The sequence below is a fragment of the Muntiacus reevesi genome, chromosome X (genome assembly GCF_963930625.1).
Source record: "Muntiacus reevesi chromosome X, mMunRee1.1, whole genome shotgun sequence".
Classification (NCBI taxonomy): Eukaryota; Metazoa; Chordata; class Mammalia; order Artiodactyla; family Cervidae; genus Muntiacus; species Muntiacus reevesi.
Genome location: NC_089271.1, coordinates 80,813,584 through 80,831,440, shown reverse-complemented (window position 1 = coordinate 80,831,440; position 17,857 = coordinate 80,813,584). Strand labels below are relative to the sequence as shown.

At 35.0% G+C, this 17,857-nt stretch overlaps 1 protein-coding gene across 9 annotated transcripts in view; it reads right to left on the bottom strand.

The window, feature by feature from the left end:
• Positions 1–17,857, bottom strand: part of LOC136154110 (protocadherin-11 X-linked) — an 823,611-nt gene that overhangs the window by 754,830 nt on the left and 50,924 nt on the right. For all 9 annotated transcript variants that reach the window (XR_010660476.1, XM_065916351.1, XM_065916358.1 and 6 more), the window contains exon 2: positions 4,836–5,422. Coding sequence is in view for 8 of the 9 variants with exons in the window: in XM_065916351.1 (XP_065772423.1) it covers positions 4,836–5,375 (540 nt within the window). In the remaining variant the exon portion in view is untranslated. The remainder of the gene's footprint in view (positions 1–4,835; positions 5,423–17,857) is intronic.

Below are 17,857 nucleotides of genomic sequence, written 5' to 3'. Positions count from 1 at the left end.
AAGAAGTAAATCTCTGTGGTTTATATCCATATCCTGAGTCAGATTGGGTGCTTGAAGTATATTTCTATTTGTGAATATACTGTTTCCCTGATGCCAAGACTTAGAATTTGAAAAGATATTTTATAAGTAACAGGCCATTGGAATAATAAAGTGGAAGTTAAAAACACACTGTAATTTCCTACTTCTGGACAGCAACTCTCTCAAATACTACTAAGAATAAGTGGCATATACGTAATAGATGACACATCAGTTCAGTTCAGTTCAGTTCAGTCGCTCAGTCGTGTCCGACTCTTTGTGACCCCATGAATCTCAGCACACCAGGCCTCCCTGTCCATCACCAACTCCCGGAGTCTAACCAAACCCATGCCCATCGAGTCAGTGATGCCATCCAGCCATCTCATCCTCTGTCGTCCCCTTCTCCTCCTGCCCCCAGTCCCTCCCAGCATCACAGTCTTTTCCAATGAGTCAACTCTTTCCATGAGGTGGCCAAAGTATTGGAGTTTCAGCTTCAGCATCAGTCCTTCCAATGAACACCCAGGACTGATCTCCTTTAGGATGGACTGGTTGGATCTCCTTGCAGTCCAAGGGACTCTCAAGAGTATTCTCCAACACCACAGTTCAAAAGCTTCAATTCTTCGGCGCTCAGCTTTCTTCACAGTCCACCTCTCACATCCATAAATGACCATGAAAAACCATAGCCTTGACCAGACGGACCTTTATTGGCAAAGAAATGTCTCTGCTTTTTAATATGCTGTCTAGGTTGGTCATAACTTTCCTTCCAAGGAGTAAGTGTCTTTCAATTTCATGGCTGCAATCACCATCTGCAGTGATTTTGGAGCCAAAAAAAAAATAAAGTCTGACACTGTTTCCACTGTCTCCCCATCTGTTTCCCATGAGGTGATGGGACCAGATGCCATGATCTTAGTTTTCCGAATGTTGAGCTTTAAGCCAACTTTTTCACTCTCATCTTTTACTTTCATCAAGAGGCTTTTTAGTTCCTCTTCACTTTCTGCCATAAGGGTGGTGTCATCTGCATATCTGAGGTTATTGATATTTCTCCCGGCAATTTTGATTCCAGCTTGTGCTTCCTCCAGCCCAGTGTTTCTCATGATGTACTCTGCACATAAGTTAAATAAGCAGGGTGACAATATACAGCCTTGACATACTCCTTTTCCTATTTGGAACCAGTCTGTTGTTCCATGTCCAGTTCTAACTGTTGCTTCCTGACCTGCATACAGGTTTCTCAAGAGGCAGATAATTATATATATAGTATACAATATCCATATATGTATGTATAATTTACATGTAGTGTATACTATATACCATGTATAATATATATAGTTTAAAATATATTATTTAATAACATTTTAAAATGGTATATTTATCATGTATTAAAATTGCATACATGCATATGTATACACACATATATATGTGTGCATAACAGATATATAGTTATAGATCTTTAGCATGGCTAGTCCAAATTAAGGATAATTATATCAGAATATCATGGGAAATTCTCATTATAGCATGGGTTTACTTGAAACAGGGAAAAGAGAAGATTTCATTTCTGGATGCTTTTTTAAGTGACAATTTTCACATCAAAAACTTTTATACATGAATCTTTTTTTTCTTTAGAGTAATCTAATCTCTCAAAAAAGTTGCAATTTAACTTTGCCATGGTCATATAAGCTTTATTACATCATAACTTTCTTTGTACTAAGCAGAATCACATGTTAATCATGTTACTCATTCATTCCTCACTTTTTTTTTGCCTTCTTTTGTTTCTTTTCTCTCCTGTTAAACTTTCTGTGATCCCCACTTTCAAGGTTATCTGTCTGACTGTGTTTGTCTCAGTCAAATCTAAGATTCAGAAGACCTTATTCTGGTTTCCAATTTACTAATCATATCAGTATAAACAAAATAAATTATTACTCTGAAATGAAATTTCCAACTCTTTAAAATGTGAAATAACACTTTCCTGTTTATTTCAAAGCACACATAATATCATAAAAACGTGTAAATGAAATTAAACTATATGTTATGGTTTTGAAGATCAGTATTATAACTTTTGTCTAGACTACTTTTTATTATACACAATTTGACATTTATCAAATGACTGTATTTTCTGTTAATTATCTTGTTAATTAACATACATCTGTTAATAACAAGACCTTTAATGTGTAAACTGACCTAATTTTCTCCTGTATCTCCCACTTCTCTCCCTTTGTTATCTGAACGTTTAAGTACAAATCTCATACATCCTTAGGATAAACTGTGATTTTCTAGTCCTATCTATTCAGCAAATATAAAATGAGTTAACATTAATTCAATTTTCAACCTATTCTGCAGGACAGGATATCTTTTAAAATAAATTATTATGGTTGGCTTACTTTCAAATTATAACACTTTAATAAAGTTTATGGATGGATTGTAACATGTTTATTTTCTTTCTTTTTATTTAACCTCCCTATCCCCCCCAGCATATATGCCACTTTCATGACAGGACCTTTTTGTAAGTCAGAGTGCAATCAGTTAACACATGTCATGGCCTTCTGCAAGCCCAGGGGTATGTTCTGTGTTCCATTCTCATTATTTTTAACAAGCTGTCAGGACAGTATTTGCCCATGGGGCCATACAAATGCCCCAGTGCTTTAGGTATATCATATAGTTCACTTTTGGCTTAGCGCACATTCTAAAACAGAATGAAATTTTAGAGCATATCTATTTCTAAGACTCATCTCAGTACCTCTAGTGAGCCTGTCTTTATGTCACTTGCTGACAATCTTTCAAAGAAATTCAAATGAAAAAAGACTTCAACAAACCTAAATCATTCCAGTGGGTTTATTTGTTTTATTTGAATTTGTTAAGCAGCTTTCATGACAAACAAATTTCTTAGAAGTTCATTAAGTTGCCCTGAGGGAAACATGACAAAATTATTCTTTGAGTAAAGCACTACATTTCAAAATAACACTTTTGTCGGGATGGTTGGATGAAGAGATCCTATTACTAATTCTTGATTTAAATTTGGTAAGGTCTCATTTTGATTTCAATAAACTATTTTTTCTTTGTTTTAGCTATGCTCTCCAATATGGTAGCCAGTTACCACAGGTGGCTACTAAAATTAAGATTAAGTAAAATTAAAAATTCAGTTCCTTGGTAACACTAACCACATTTCAAGTACTCAATAGCCACTTGTGGCCAGTAGCTACCATATTTGATACCACAGATTACAGAACTTCCCTCATTGGTGCAGGAAGTTTTACTGGACATTCTAACTTTAGAGATAGTATCCACTCTGCTACACAATTACTATTTAAAGTGATAAGCCTCACATTTCTATAAACAGTTAATTGTTTCAATCCATCTCCAAAAATATTTTATGCAGGTATATCTACCCTCTACTTAGTGCTTACTCTTCCCAATTTTACTCCTATGATGTTTATAGCACCATCCTCATATTATGATTGGAGAAACTAAAGGTCATAAAGATTAAGCTGGAGGTGGCTTTTCTAGTTGGTCACAAGCACAAAATTGTAATCTATATCTTTCTGACTCTTGCATATTTTTCCATTTCATCAAATAAAGGGATACCATTGTAGGGACCTTACCTAAAAATGCTCATTTATAACATTCACCCTTTTTCTGTTTTTACTTCTTATAATTCACACACAAATTTGCATTTCACTTGAAATTACTCAAAAGATCTCTAGAGTTAGATTTATGAATGTATTTGTAAATAAACACATCTCTACAACATATCAGCATCAGCAAAAATCTTTGATATACATAAAAGTATCTTATTTATATGTTCTTTTAATCATTGGTCATCATGATAAACATAATCTGGTAGTGAATAGTCAGAAAATGCTTATAAAACTTTGACAATCACTTGACCATGTCTATATAATATCTGCACACTTGTTTTTTTACACATTTCCCAAAATCATTCAAGTGATTATGTATGTATTACTTGGGTATGCATTATTTCACATACCCAAATTTGAGTTTTCTACTACTCTATATACCATATAGATAATTAAAAGGAATCACCCATTCACTTGATAAATTCATTCCCTCTTCACGATTTTAAAGAATATTAAATATTTCATCTATTCTTCCTTCTGCATTTCCCATCACAAGGTCCAAATCAAACCAAAATAGGTTCTTTAGAGTAAGGAATTTTTAGCTAAAAAAAAAAACTTACCGTTTATAGCAAATGAATGTTCTGTGTTTTCAAAGATTTGGAACAAAATGAAAGCATTTAACATTAACAACACGTGTCTAAAATTTAATCTTATTTTGTGACTCAGAAGCTTAAATATCTTTCCTTGACTTGAAATCAGCATGAGATATATTTGTTATTACTATATAAGTGTAGAAATGCTAGTAATAATAAAGTTCTATTCACCCCTAAAGTAGATTTATTTGGCGTCTTTTCAAATGACAAGATAAAGTTTTCTGTCTAAAATAATCACTTAGAAAAACTGATAGGTTTTGTGGATTCATTCTTAATGCTTAGATTTGCTTGTTCAGGCCAATTTTGAGGCAGAATCATGAGTAGACAGATGAAAAGTAAGATGTTGGGTAAGTTATTGATTTTTAAGCAGCAATGCTGAGCTCCTTGTCTGCTTCCTATAATAGATTGTTAGTGGAAACACAAACAATTGCTTGAAAATGAATATACTTAAGATGATTCTTAACCCCATGCCATTGCAAAAGTTGCATTGATAAATTTTCTCTGCTATGCTTTAAACTTCGAATAATTGTGGTCTAAGATCCCCTTTTTTTCCCTTTAAAAATTGAGCTGTCTTTAACAAAGTATTTTTAAAACGCACCTTAATTAGTTGGTAGTTTTGAACTCCATTTATTCCTGTGTCTGGATCAATGGCCGCTGGGAGAGCATATCGAGAGTTTATAGCCGAGTTCTCTGGAATTGATATATTGATAACCGTTGCAGGGAATAATGGTGCATTATCATTTATGTCTTCTATCAGAAAACGTATTTTAACCAATCTAAATATTTCATCCGGCAGAACGGCAACCTCCACTTCATAAAAGCAACGGGTGTCCACTATGATGCCAGCACACAATTTCTCACGATCAATGCGAGCTCCAGTAGTGAAGATCTCACCTGTGCCCTCTTCAATTCGAATCAGTGGCACATCTCCGGTCTTGTATACTAACTTGAATTGCATAGGAGTTGTTAAAGACTTGTCTGGAATTAGCGACAAGTTGAGGTCTTTCAGCAAGTCGCCTATGAGGACGTTTTCTGGCATTTCTTCCCGAATGGTGTAGTTCTTCTCCTGGGCGCCAGACTGAAACACGACACATGCTAACAGAACCGCAAATATATACGTCCCGGACAACAAGTCCATACCAGGCAGGATTGCACTAGGGTGTTTTTTGTATCCCCCGCCGAGAACTGTCAAAGAGAAGAGAAAAGAAAGAGGAAGAGGAAGAAGAAATTATTAAAGCCAAGTACTAAATGTAAGTTAACTAAATGCTCAGTTTTAAGTTAAAATCATTAAATGAAATAACAAGGTCCTACTGTATACCACAGGGAACTATATTCAATATCTTGTGATAAAACACAATGGAAAAGAATATGAATGAGAATATGTATATGTATAATTGAATCACTTTGCTGTACAGCAGAAATTAATAAAACAACCTTGTAAATCAACTATAATTCAATAAAATTAAAAAATACCAAAATCTCTAACTGAAAATACTAGCACAGTAGACTCTCTTAAATAAACTAATGGCAGATTTGTTTTTAATCTAATATTATGCATTTTTACATTAAAATGAAAGATAATTAACCAAGATACCTTGATTATATGAGACCCAACGTATTTATAAAGGTGCTCATCATTGAGAAAATATATAAAAGATAATGTTATAATAAGATCGTTAAAAGTAATGCAGTATGTAAAAACCACTATTTATTGTAAAGTAATTAGCCTCCAATTAAAATAAAATTTTAAAAATGTTTAAAAATAAAGTAAAAGTAATGCAGTATTGTAAAACAATTGTCCTTCAATTAAAAATACATTTTTTTAAAAAGATAGTCAAAAGTAATAAAAATCATTTAAAACATTTCATTCAATTGTTAAGGAAAAGTAAAGAGATATTTGTCACTAATAACAAAAATATACTCATTTACTCTTTGTTATAACATGGCTTTCAAATGCAGTTCTTCCATGTGAAATGAATGTTTTATGCAATATTCCATGTGTTCAGCTCTGGGCCTCAAAATGGAAATATAGATCTATATAAGGAAGTTTGGATTAAAGAAGAAATGTCTTTTCAGAGAGAGAGGGTTTGATATGGCAAATGCTTAAACATGGGAAGGACAATTGTGTGAAAAAGGGATTAAAGTTGTCTTTCTTTGAGTGAGAGGAACAAGATCTGGTATAAAATTACAAAGAGGCAACTTTCAGATCAGCATGAAGAGCTGTCTATTAATTCCAGAAAAAGAATGATTTTCAGGAGAGACTGAATTCCATGTAGTTGGAAATACTGAAACAGAAGCTATATCACCAGTTTAAATTTGTATATTTATGATTTGCTAGCATCTGAGCATTCAGTGAGAGAACTGGAATACAAGACATACCAACTCACAGAATTTGTTTATTGTTTGCATGAAGTAGTCCATGTAAAAATGGGTTTTCACATCTACAAACTGACATAACTGCTGTTGTTTTTCAGTCACTAAGTTGTGTCTGACTCTGAAGCATAAGAATTACTCAACTAAAAGAAACAGCTTGAGTAGAATTTAGAAATAAGAAGGGCATTTAAAAAAAATTTGTGAAGTTAAAATAGAGTCCAAAAACAAACAATATCTCTGGCTGCTTTCCCCCTCCTTGTTTATTACTATTCATTCCCTAAAATTTGCCATTTTGTTTCAGTTTAGTTCTCATAATGTTCAAACAGGAACTTTTATTTATTTGTAATTTGCAAATTTCTCTTCAATTTGTATATTAAATCTCAATTCCTATTCTCAATTTTATTTGTTGGATATAGTCTCAATTTGGCATGTTAAATATGTTTCAATATCTAGTATCATGATATATCATACTATGCTTCTGGATGTTATTTGTATGTATCAATGATATGCTCTATAAACACAAAGAGAAATTTGTATTACACTGCTCTAAACTCTGTAGGACATTATATTTTTATAATTAAGTATGGATTAATATAGCTATCAATTCATTCCAAAATTTTAAAGAATCAGATGATAGATGGTCATTTAAAAAATCTGTTAGAGATTTTTAAAAAATTAAAAATAGAGAAAACTATTAATGCACAAAGGTATCTAATTAAGGAAATTCTCAGTTTTCATTGGTAGTTAATAAACAATTTAAAATTTACAAAAAAAATTCATCTGAATCAGTTCTAATGAGATGGATGAAACTGAAGCCCATTACAAACAGTGAAGTAAGCCAGAAAGATAAAGACCAATACAGTATACTAATACATATATATGGAATTTAGAAAGATGGTAACGATAACCCTATATGCAAAACAGAAAAAGAGACACAGATGTACAGAACAGACTTTCGGACTCTGGGAGAAGGCGAGGGTGGGATGTTTCGAGAGAACAGCATTGAAACATGTATATTATCAAGGGTGAAACAGATCACCAGCCCAGGTTGGATGCATGAGACAAGTGCTCGGGGCTGGTGCACTGGGAAGACCCAGAGGAATCGGGTGGAGAGGGAGGTGGGAGGGGGGATTGGGATGGGGAACACATGTAAATCCATGGCTGATTCATGTCAATGTATGGCAAAAACCACTACAATATTTTAAAGTATTTAGCCTCCAACTAATAAAAATAAATGGAAAAAAGTTGCAAAAACTTTTAATTATTGTTCTAAAAACATCATGAAATGATATAAATAACTTGCTATGGATATTATGATCTGATTATGCCAGACAGTGCATTACATTAAAAACATTTAGAAAATATGCATATTGACAGGCCTGAAGACAAAAGCGGGGAAAAATAAACCTACTCATTTGCAATCAATAACAGAATAAATGCATTTGTTGCAATCATTGACATAGTTTGGGTCATGAACAGAACCAAGTAATGAGGTAAATAGATCTAAAGCATCTCATTTTATAAATTTTTATCACAGAATTTAAAAATTATATATCATGGGTTCAACCACTTTCCTATGTTAAAGAGTTGGTGTCATTTTTTTTTTAATTAAGTATCATGGTGAGTAATGCTAATGCTGAAGACATTTTCTATCCTAGTAAACAACACAAAAAGACTATTGCCTGTGGTATTTTTAGCATCATTTGCTCAATGATGAGCAGTGGGATTACATAATATAGAAACCTTTTCAACTCATTCTCTTGTGAATTATTGGCCTTACCCTCCTTAATGAATGTGAGAGAATAAAAACACCCCATTTTTGCTTACTATTTGTCAATATGCATACATATACATGTCTCCTACTGCAAAGCTAGGACATCTAAAAAAATTGAGTGTCTGTGTGATTTTATAAATACCATGCAAACATAAGCAAAAATAAAAATAGGGCAGTTACAATAAGAATTAAACTACCACTGTTCTTATCTTACCCTTAGTTATTATGCATTATTACAACTGGCAGAAGAATACTACAGATCTTTTTTTTTTTTTTTAAGCATTGCATGCATGTTGCAATCTCTACACAAGAGGGAGGATTAAGAAAATGACCTAATTCTAACCAGTCCTGCTATCCCAATACATTCGAAATATGTTCTCTTTTACTTTTAATAATAGCATCAAGTAAAACATTTTAAAATGTGTTTCATCACTTGAAATTCTCTCAGAGGTTTAGAAAACCAGAAAAATAAATTGTGAAAAAAGATAATTCAATTTCTAAAATTTAGCTGAACTTATTTAGAAAAGGTAGAGGAACCAGAGATCAAATTGCCAACATCCACTGGATCATCGGAAAAGGAAGAGAGCTCCAGAAAAATATCAATTTCTGTTTTATTGACTGTGCCAAAGCCTTTGACTGTGTGGATCACAATAAACTGTGGAAAATTCTGAAAGAGATAAGAATACAAGATCACCTGACCTGCCTCTTGAAAAACCTGTATACAGGTAAGGAAGCAACAGTTAGACCTGGACATGGAAAAACAGACTGGTTTCAAATAGGAAAAGGAATATGTCAAGGCTGTGTATTGTCACCCTGCTTGTTTAACTTACAGGCAGATTACATCATGAAAAATGCTGGGCTGGAGAAATCACAAGCTGGAATCAAGATTGCCAGGAGAAATATCAATAACCTCAGATACACATATGACATCACCCTTATGGCAGAAAGTGAAGAAAAAAAGGGCCTCTAGATGAAAGTGACAGAGGAGAGTGAAAAAGTTGGCTTAAAGCTCAACATTTAGAAAACTAAGATCATGGCATCCGGTCCCATCACTTCATGGCAAATAGATGGGGAAATACTGGAAACAGTGGCTGACTTTATTTTTCTGGGCTCCAAAGTCACTGCGGATGGTGACTGCAGCCATGAAATTAAAAGACACTTACTCCTTGGAAGGAAAGTTATGACCAACCTAGACAGCATATTAAAAAGTAGAGACATTACTTTGCCAACAAAGGTCCATCTAGTCAAAGCTATGGTTTTTCCAGTGATCATGTACGGATGTGAGAGTTGTACTATAAAGAAAGCTGAGTGCCGAAGAATTGATGCTTTTGAACTATAGTGTTGGAGAAGACTCTTGAGAGTCCCTTGGACTGCAAGGAGATCCAACCAGTCCATCCTAAAGGAGATCAGTCCTGGGTGTTCATTGGAGGGACTGATGTTGAAGCTGAAACTCCAATACTCTGGCCACCTGATACGAAGAGCTGACTCACTGGACAAGACCCTGATGCTGGGAAAGATTGAGGGCAGGAGAAGAAGGGGTTGACAGAGGATGAGATGGTTGGATGGCATCACCAACTCAGTGGACGAGGGTTTGGATGGACTCCGGGAGTTGGTGATGGACAGGGAGGCCTGGTATGCTGTGGTTCATGGGGTTGCAAAGAGTCAGACACGACTGAGCAACCGAACTGAACTGAACTGAACATATTGCAAACTTAGAAGGAATAGTTTCTGTCCAGTTAGTAATTAGTATCATGAAGGTGTAGTCACATGTTCAACAGATACTCTTAAGGAGTTCATATATACCAGGCAATGTTGTAGGCACTGAGAATAAATCAGTGAGCAAAACAGGTAAAATCCTCTGCCCACACAGAGGATATTTGATAACAGAAATATTCCAGATCATTTTTGAGTGTTCAACCAATGTATAACAAAGTTTACTCTGCCTCTATCAGGATGTAAACATGTATGATATAAATATGCATGAAAATTACCTCAGTCTCCAAAATTCGATTCAAACCCTTGCATTTACCACTTGAAAATGCATTGTTGTGTTTAAATTTTTGAAGTCTCTTTTAAAATGCTGAGTTTAATTTTTTGAATGAGCAGTACAGAAACTTAGCTACTAAATATGGATAGAAAGAGCCATTGCAGAAGCTTTTAAGTTTCATTAGGTCCCATTTGTTTAGTTTTGCTTTTATTTCCAATATTCTGGGAGGTGGGTCATAGAGGATCTTGCTGAGATTTATGTCGGAGAGTATTTTGCCTATGTTCTCTTCTAGGAGTTTTATAGTTTCTGGTCTTACATTTAGATCTTTAATCCCTTTGAGTTTATTTTTGTGTATGGCATTAGAGAGTGTTCTAGTTTCATTCTTTTACAAGTGGTTGACCAGTTTTCCCAGCACCACTTATTAAAGAGGTTGTCTTTTTTCCACTGTATATCCTTGCCTCCTTTGTCAAAAATAAGGTGTCCATAGGTTCGTGGATTTATCTCTGGACTTTCCATTCTGTTCCATTGATCTATATTTCTGTCTTTGTGCCAGTACCATACTGTCTTGATGACTGTGGCTTTGTAGTAGAGTCTGAAGTCAGGCAGGTTGATTCCTCCAGTTCCATTCTTCTTTCTCAAGATTACTTTGGCTATTCGAAGTTTTTTGTATTTCCATAGAAATTGTGAAATTGTTTGTTCTACTTCTGTGAAAAATACCATTGGTAGCTTGATAGGGATTGCATTGAATCTATAGATTGGGACCTAATGAAACTTAAAAGCTTCTGCACTACAAAGGAATCTATAAGTAAGGTGAAAAGACAGCCCTCAGATTGGGAGAAAATAATAGCAAATGAGGAAACAAAGGATTAATCTCAAAAATATACAAGTAACTCCTACAGCTCAATTCCAGAAAAATAAATGACCCAATCAAAAAATGGGCCAAAGAACTAAACAGACATTTCTCCAAAGACATACAGATGGCTAACAAACACATGAAAAGATGCTCAACATCACTCATTATTAGAGAAATGCAAATCAAAACCACAATGAGGTACCATTACATGCCAGTCAGGATGGCTGCTATCCAAAAGGCTACAAGCAATAAATGCTGGAGAGGGTGTGGGAAAAAAGGGAACCCTCTTACACTGTTGGTGGGAATGCAAACTAGTACAGTCACTATGGAGAAAAGTGTGGAGATTTCTTTAAAAAACTGGAAATAGAACTGCCATATGACCCAGCAATACCACTTCTGGGCATACACACTGAGGAATCCAGATCTGAAAGAGACACGTGCACCCCAATGTTCATTGCAGCACTGTTTATAATAGCTAGGACATGGAAGCAACCTAGATACCCATCAGAAGATGAATGGATAAGGAAGTTGTGGTACATATACACCATGGAATATTACTCAGCCATTAAAAAGAGTTCATTTGAATCAGTTCTAATGAGATGGATGAAACTGGAGCCCATTATACAGAGTGAAGTAAGCCAGAAAGATAAAGAACATTACAGCATACTAACACATATATATGGGATTTAGAAAGATGGTAACGATGGCCCGATATGCAAAACAGAAAAAGAGACACAGAAGTACAGAACAGTCTTTTGAACTCTGTGGGAGAAGGTGAGGGTGGGATGATTCGAAAGAACAGCATGTATATTATCTATGGTGAAACAGATCACCAGCCCAGGTTGGATGCATGAGACAAGTGCTCGGGCCTGGTGCACTGGGAGGACCCAGAGGAGTCGGGTGGAGAGGGAGGGAGGTGGGGGGATTGGGATGGGGAATACGTGTAACTCTATGGCTGATTCATGTCAATGTATGACAAAACCCACTGAAATGTTGTGAAGTAATTAGCCTTCAACTAATAAAAAAAAAAATGAAAGAAGATATGAACAAGCATAAAGTACTGTGGTAAATCTCAATATAAAAATCACTAAATCTAGAAATGTTAATATGCCTCACTGTAATTACATATATTTTTCTTTTCTCTTATATTTCCTCTGATTTTTTATGTATTTTGTTTCTTTGTTGCTAGGTGTCTAATGGTTTATGATATCCTTCTCTGTGAATTGTACCTTTTATCATTAAAAACATTCATCTTTGTTTCATTTAAAAATAAATAAATTTAAGTGAAAAAATGAAATAAAATGAACACCCAAAAATTAATAATAATAATAAAAGAGCCATTGCTTAATTTTCTGGAAGCATGATGAATTTAACTCAGATATTTAGTGTAAAGATTCCTATGCACATACTTTTGTTCGTGGTGGTGTTTAGTTGATAGTGTTTGACTCACTGGGGGTCCAAAGACTGTAGCCCACCAGGCTCCTCTGTCCATGGGATTTTCCAGTCAAGGATACTGGGGTGTGTTGCCATTTCCTTCTTCTGGGGATCTTCCTGACCCAAGGATTGAACCTAAGTCTCCTGCATTGGCAGGTGGATTCTTTACTGCTGGGCCACCAGGGAAGCCTGCACATAACCATTATTTGGCTCTAATTTTCCCTCTCCCATGAACAAACTATAAGATTAAATTTCTTTACCATGCTCCCACATCCACATCCTGCTATTATAGTCTACTGTTAGTTTGGAAACTGATAAGGGAGGTACAATGAAAACAGATAAAGAGAATTAAAATTTTCTACAAGTTTCAGTAGTGCCAACATTATTTAAGTAATGTTTTTACAGGCAATATATAGTGATTAGGTAGGCAACAGTCATAGTTGGACAGAATCGTGACAATCAGAGAAAGCAAAAGTAGAAATAAAATAAGCAACTTTGAAATTTTAAAATATGAAAAGCAAAAATATGTTTATTTTATAGTCTCTGAGCAATTTAGATTTAAAAAAGTAAACAGATAGGGGAATTAAGTCTTTACTATATGCAGTTCTAGAGATTTCAAGCCATAAAAGTGGTATTCAAATAATTTGTCAGAAGAATTCCACTGCATAATTTCCCTGACATGTTTATTACATTTTCCTTCAATGTAGTGCTGTATTTAACTTGTAATAAAGTATATGGAGTGTTCCTGGTAGTTCAGACAGTAAAGAATCTGCCTGCAATGCAGGAGACCAAGGTTGATCCCTGGGTCTGCAAGATCCCCTGGAGAAGGAAATACCCACTCCAGTTTCTTGACTAGAGAATTCCATGGACAGAGGAGCCTGGCAGGCTATAGTCCATGGGGTCACAAAGAATCAGACACGACTGAGTGACTAACACATACACACACACACACACACACACACACACACACACACACATGCATATTTAAAGTAATTCTATATGAATGAGTGTCTTACATGCTACAATAACAAATTGCTAAAAATAGTACAAATTTAAGTATTATATGAAAATAAGAAATATATGTATGTTGCACATGATCCTAACTCCATTTGGCTCTCATCACTGTAATTGCTATAATGTCTCATGAAGTCAAAAATAGACAAATGAACAACCATAATATATTATATAATTGCTTCCATGTTCTTGTTTTCATGCACAAAACTTCTTTCACAGACTGGGAAAACAACAGTGTAGTTCTTCAGGTTGACAAGAAGCCATGTAGGACATGTCAAGAAAAGCAATCACATCTGGTGAAAGACAAATGGGAGCAACTGATAAACTCAAATACTTTCAAAGGGATTGACTACAAGTAGAGTGGGGTAGGTGCACTGGCTTTTCTATTTGACATGACTATTTCCCATGTACTCTGACACTTGTAATGTCAAAATGAAAGATTTAGTAGGGTAATTTAATTCTATAAAACTGATATTTTTATTAAATTTTATTCCACAAAGGACTCATTTATTGTACATTTGTATGGATCTAATCTTCTTCAAGAAGTGGATTCCATCAGTGTTTCTTCCTTCTAAGAAAAAGTTTATGTTTTATCAGGGATGTGCTTGGCAGTACAGTGGTTAAGATTACATGGGTTCACTGCAAGGCACATGGGTTTGACCCATGGTGAGGAAACTAAGATCCCCGCATATGTGTGGTGCTGCTAATTTTTTTTTAAATAAATAAATATATAACATGTTTATGTTCTTTTCATTCTACGGGATCACAAAGAGACAGAAATGACTAAAAGGTTAACATTAATACTCTACAACAGTTAGTGCAGTCTTCTCTAACAGGGCTTCAAATCAGTTAATAATCAATGCTCAAAAATCACTTATAAGACAATTTGTGAAGGTTGCTCTTTTATATTAAATCTTCTGGATTTTTAAACATGATTTAGAGAGCATTTGAAACATGACTTTACAGATTAATCAAGCAAGAGACCTATTTCATTTGGCAAAAATATAATTGTTGCTACTCATCATGTGTCCTTTTATCACCTTGTTCATTTCAGTTCAGTTCAGCCGCTCAGTCATGTCAAACTCTTTGTGACCCCATGGACTGCAGCATGCCAAGCCTTCCTGTCCCATCAGCAACTCCTGAAGCTTGCTCAAACTCATGTCCATCGAGTCACTGATGCCATCCAACCATTTCATTTTCTGTCATCCCCTTCTCCTCCTGACTTCAGTCTTTCCCAGAATCAGGGTCTTTTCCAGTGAGACAGTCCTTCACATCAGGTGGCCAAATACTGGAGTTTCGGCTTCAGTATCAATCCTTCCAATGAATATTCAGAACTGATTTCCTTTAGGATTGACTGATTGGATCACCTTGCAGTCCCAAGGGACTCTCAAGAGTCTTCGCCAACACCACATTTCAAAAGCATCAATTCTTCGGTCCTCAGCTTTTTTTATAGCCCAACTCTCATATCCTTACATGACTACTGGAAAAATGGTAGACTAGATGGGCCTTTATTGGCAAAGTAATGTTTCTATTTTAATATGCTGTCTAGGTTGGTCATAGCTTTTCTTCCAAGGAGCAAGTGTCTTTTAATTTCATGGCTGCAGTCACCATCTGCAGTGATTTTGGAGCCCAAAAACATAGTCTCTCTGTTTCCATTGTTTCCCCATCTATTAGCCATAATGTGATGGGACCAGATGCCATAATATTAGTTTTCTGAATGTTGAGTTTTAAGTCAACTTTTTCACTATCCTCTTTCACTTTCATCAAGAGGCTCTTTAGTTCTTTTCCACTTTCTGCCATAAGGGTGGTGTCATCTGCATATTTGAGGTTATTGACATTTCTCAAAGCAATCTTGATTTCAGCTAGTGCTTCATCCAGCTTGGTATTTCACATGATGTGCTCTGCATATAAGTTATAAATAAGCAGGGTGACAATATACAGCCTTGCATACTCCTTTCCCTATTTGGAACCTGTCTGTTTTTCCATGTCTGGATATAACTGTTGCTTCTTGACCTGCACACAGATTTCTCAGGAGGCAGGGCAGGTGGTCTGCTGATCCACACAGTCAAAGGTTTTGGTGTAGTCAATAAAGCAGAAGTAGATGTTTCTCTGGAATTCTCTTGCTTTTTCAGTGATCCAAATGAATGTTAGCAATATGATCTCTGGTTCCTCTGCCTTTTCTAAATCCAGCTTGAACATCTGGAAGTTCATGGGTTCATGCACTGTTGAAATCTGGCTTGGAGAATTTTGAGCATTACTTTGCCAGTGTGTGAGATGAGTGCTATTGTGTGGTAGTTTGAGCGTTCTTTGGCATTGCCTTTCTTTGGGATTGGAATGAAAACAGATCCTTTCCAGTCCTTTTGCCACTGCTGAGTTTTCCAAATTTGCTGGCATAGTGAGTGCATCACCTTCACAGCATCATCTTTCAGAATTTGAAGTAGCTCTACTGGAATTCCATCACCTCCACTAGCTTTGTTCGTAGTGATGCTTCCTAAGGCCCACTTGACTTCACATTCCAGGTTGTCTGGCTCTAGGTGAGTGATCACACCATCATGATTATCTGGGTGGTGAAGATCTTTTTTGTATAGTTCTTCTGTGTATTCTTGCCACCCCTTCTTAATATTGTCTGCTTCTGTTAGGTCCATCCCATTTCTGTCCTTCATTGAGCCTGTCTCTGTCCATAGTTCTTCAGGCACTCTGTCTATCAGATCTATCTCTTGAATCTATTTGTCACTTGCACTGTATAATGTAAGGGATTTGATTTATTACCTTGAAGTGAATTTAACCATGATTACTTCAATACCTAGCAATTACTTTAATATGTTTGGTCTGTAAGTAACATACTATCATAACAAATCGTTCCTAGATTCACTGAGGATAAAAGGATAATTTCCATTTGGTGTAGCATTTTAATTTCTCTAAGTAGTTTCAAATCAGTTATTTCTTTTAATCTTTATAACAACCATATGATTTTTATGAATATCTGTAGGCATTGATTTATGTATTAAACATTTATATTGAATAGTTGGTAATTTCACACTCTAGAGATCCTCTAAATGATTATGTTTAAAGAAGGTAAATAAATGGGATAAATTTCTGACTTCACTGAGAATTTATTGAAGAGTCTATTTTGATTTTTAGATATGTAAGGATAAGTGAATACTTTTATTAATTCCTATCATCAGAAATTAATAACAAAACAGTATAGGTCTAATCAGAAAAAAAAAAAAACGTGATGACTTGGTATATTTTCTATTTGTGTTAGCTTCTAATTTATCAAAATCATGATGCAATAAATTCAACAGTTAAAAGCAAATGAGATATACCACCAGAATCTTGGAAATGGTGTTGAAAACAAGATTCCAGTTGATAGTCTGAAGAATGAATCAAGGTAAGATATCAGTTATAGGAAAATGAATGGGATCTATCAACCTATTGTTCCAAAGAACAAAACGTTGACTTTCATCGTTAATAGCTGCATTCATTCACCCAGGGAGACGAAGGAGCCTTTCCTGGTAAGATGACTTCAGGGTGACATAAATCCTCAATCAGTGGCTACACTTCATAGACCACTAAGCAAAAATGACACAGCAACTTTTAAAAAACCAGTTTTGCTATTTGGTTAATCAACTACCAAATAATAAATACCTCAGTCTGAAAGTTCAGCCAAATTCCCTTCTTCTTTTAATTCTTATTCCCTTATACATATTTTAATATTCATACTGAGATTTTCATTTTGTTTCACTTCAAAACTCAAACTGAATGACAAGTTTAAAATGATGACATCAATGAATCAATGGGTAGAAAAACATTTGAACCCCTAAATGAAACTACACAAGGCATATTTTGATGCATTTAATTTGGGGCAGGACAATAATACAGAATTCTGGCTCTAAAAATAGAATTAGCATTTATTAATTAAACACAACCTTCTGTCAATTCTTAATTTGTACAAGAAACTTATATTGTAGGGTCAGCCCCATTTTCGTAAAGGAATTGTTTCTATAACTGATTTTCTTTTTTTTTGGTTTAGCTCTTCCCCTGCTTATGAAGAACATAACTAACACTGATTATTTATGAAGGTTTGCAAAACAAAAACAAAAACTTAATCTTCTGGAAAATATATTTCACATTGATTTTGGAAAAGTTTGCCAAAGAATGCAAATAAAGACATAATTTTTCCTG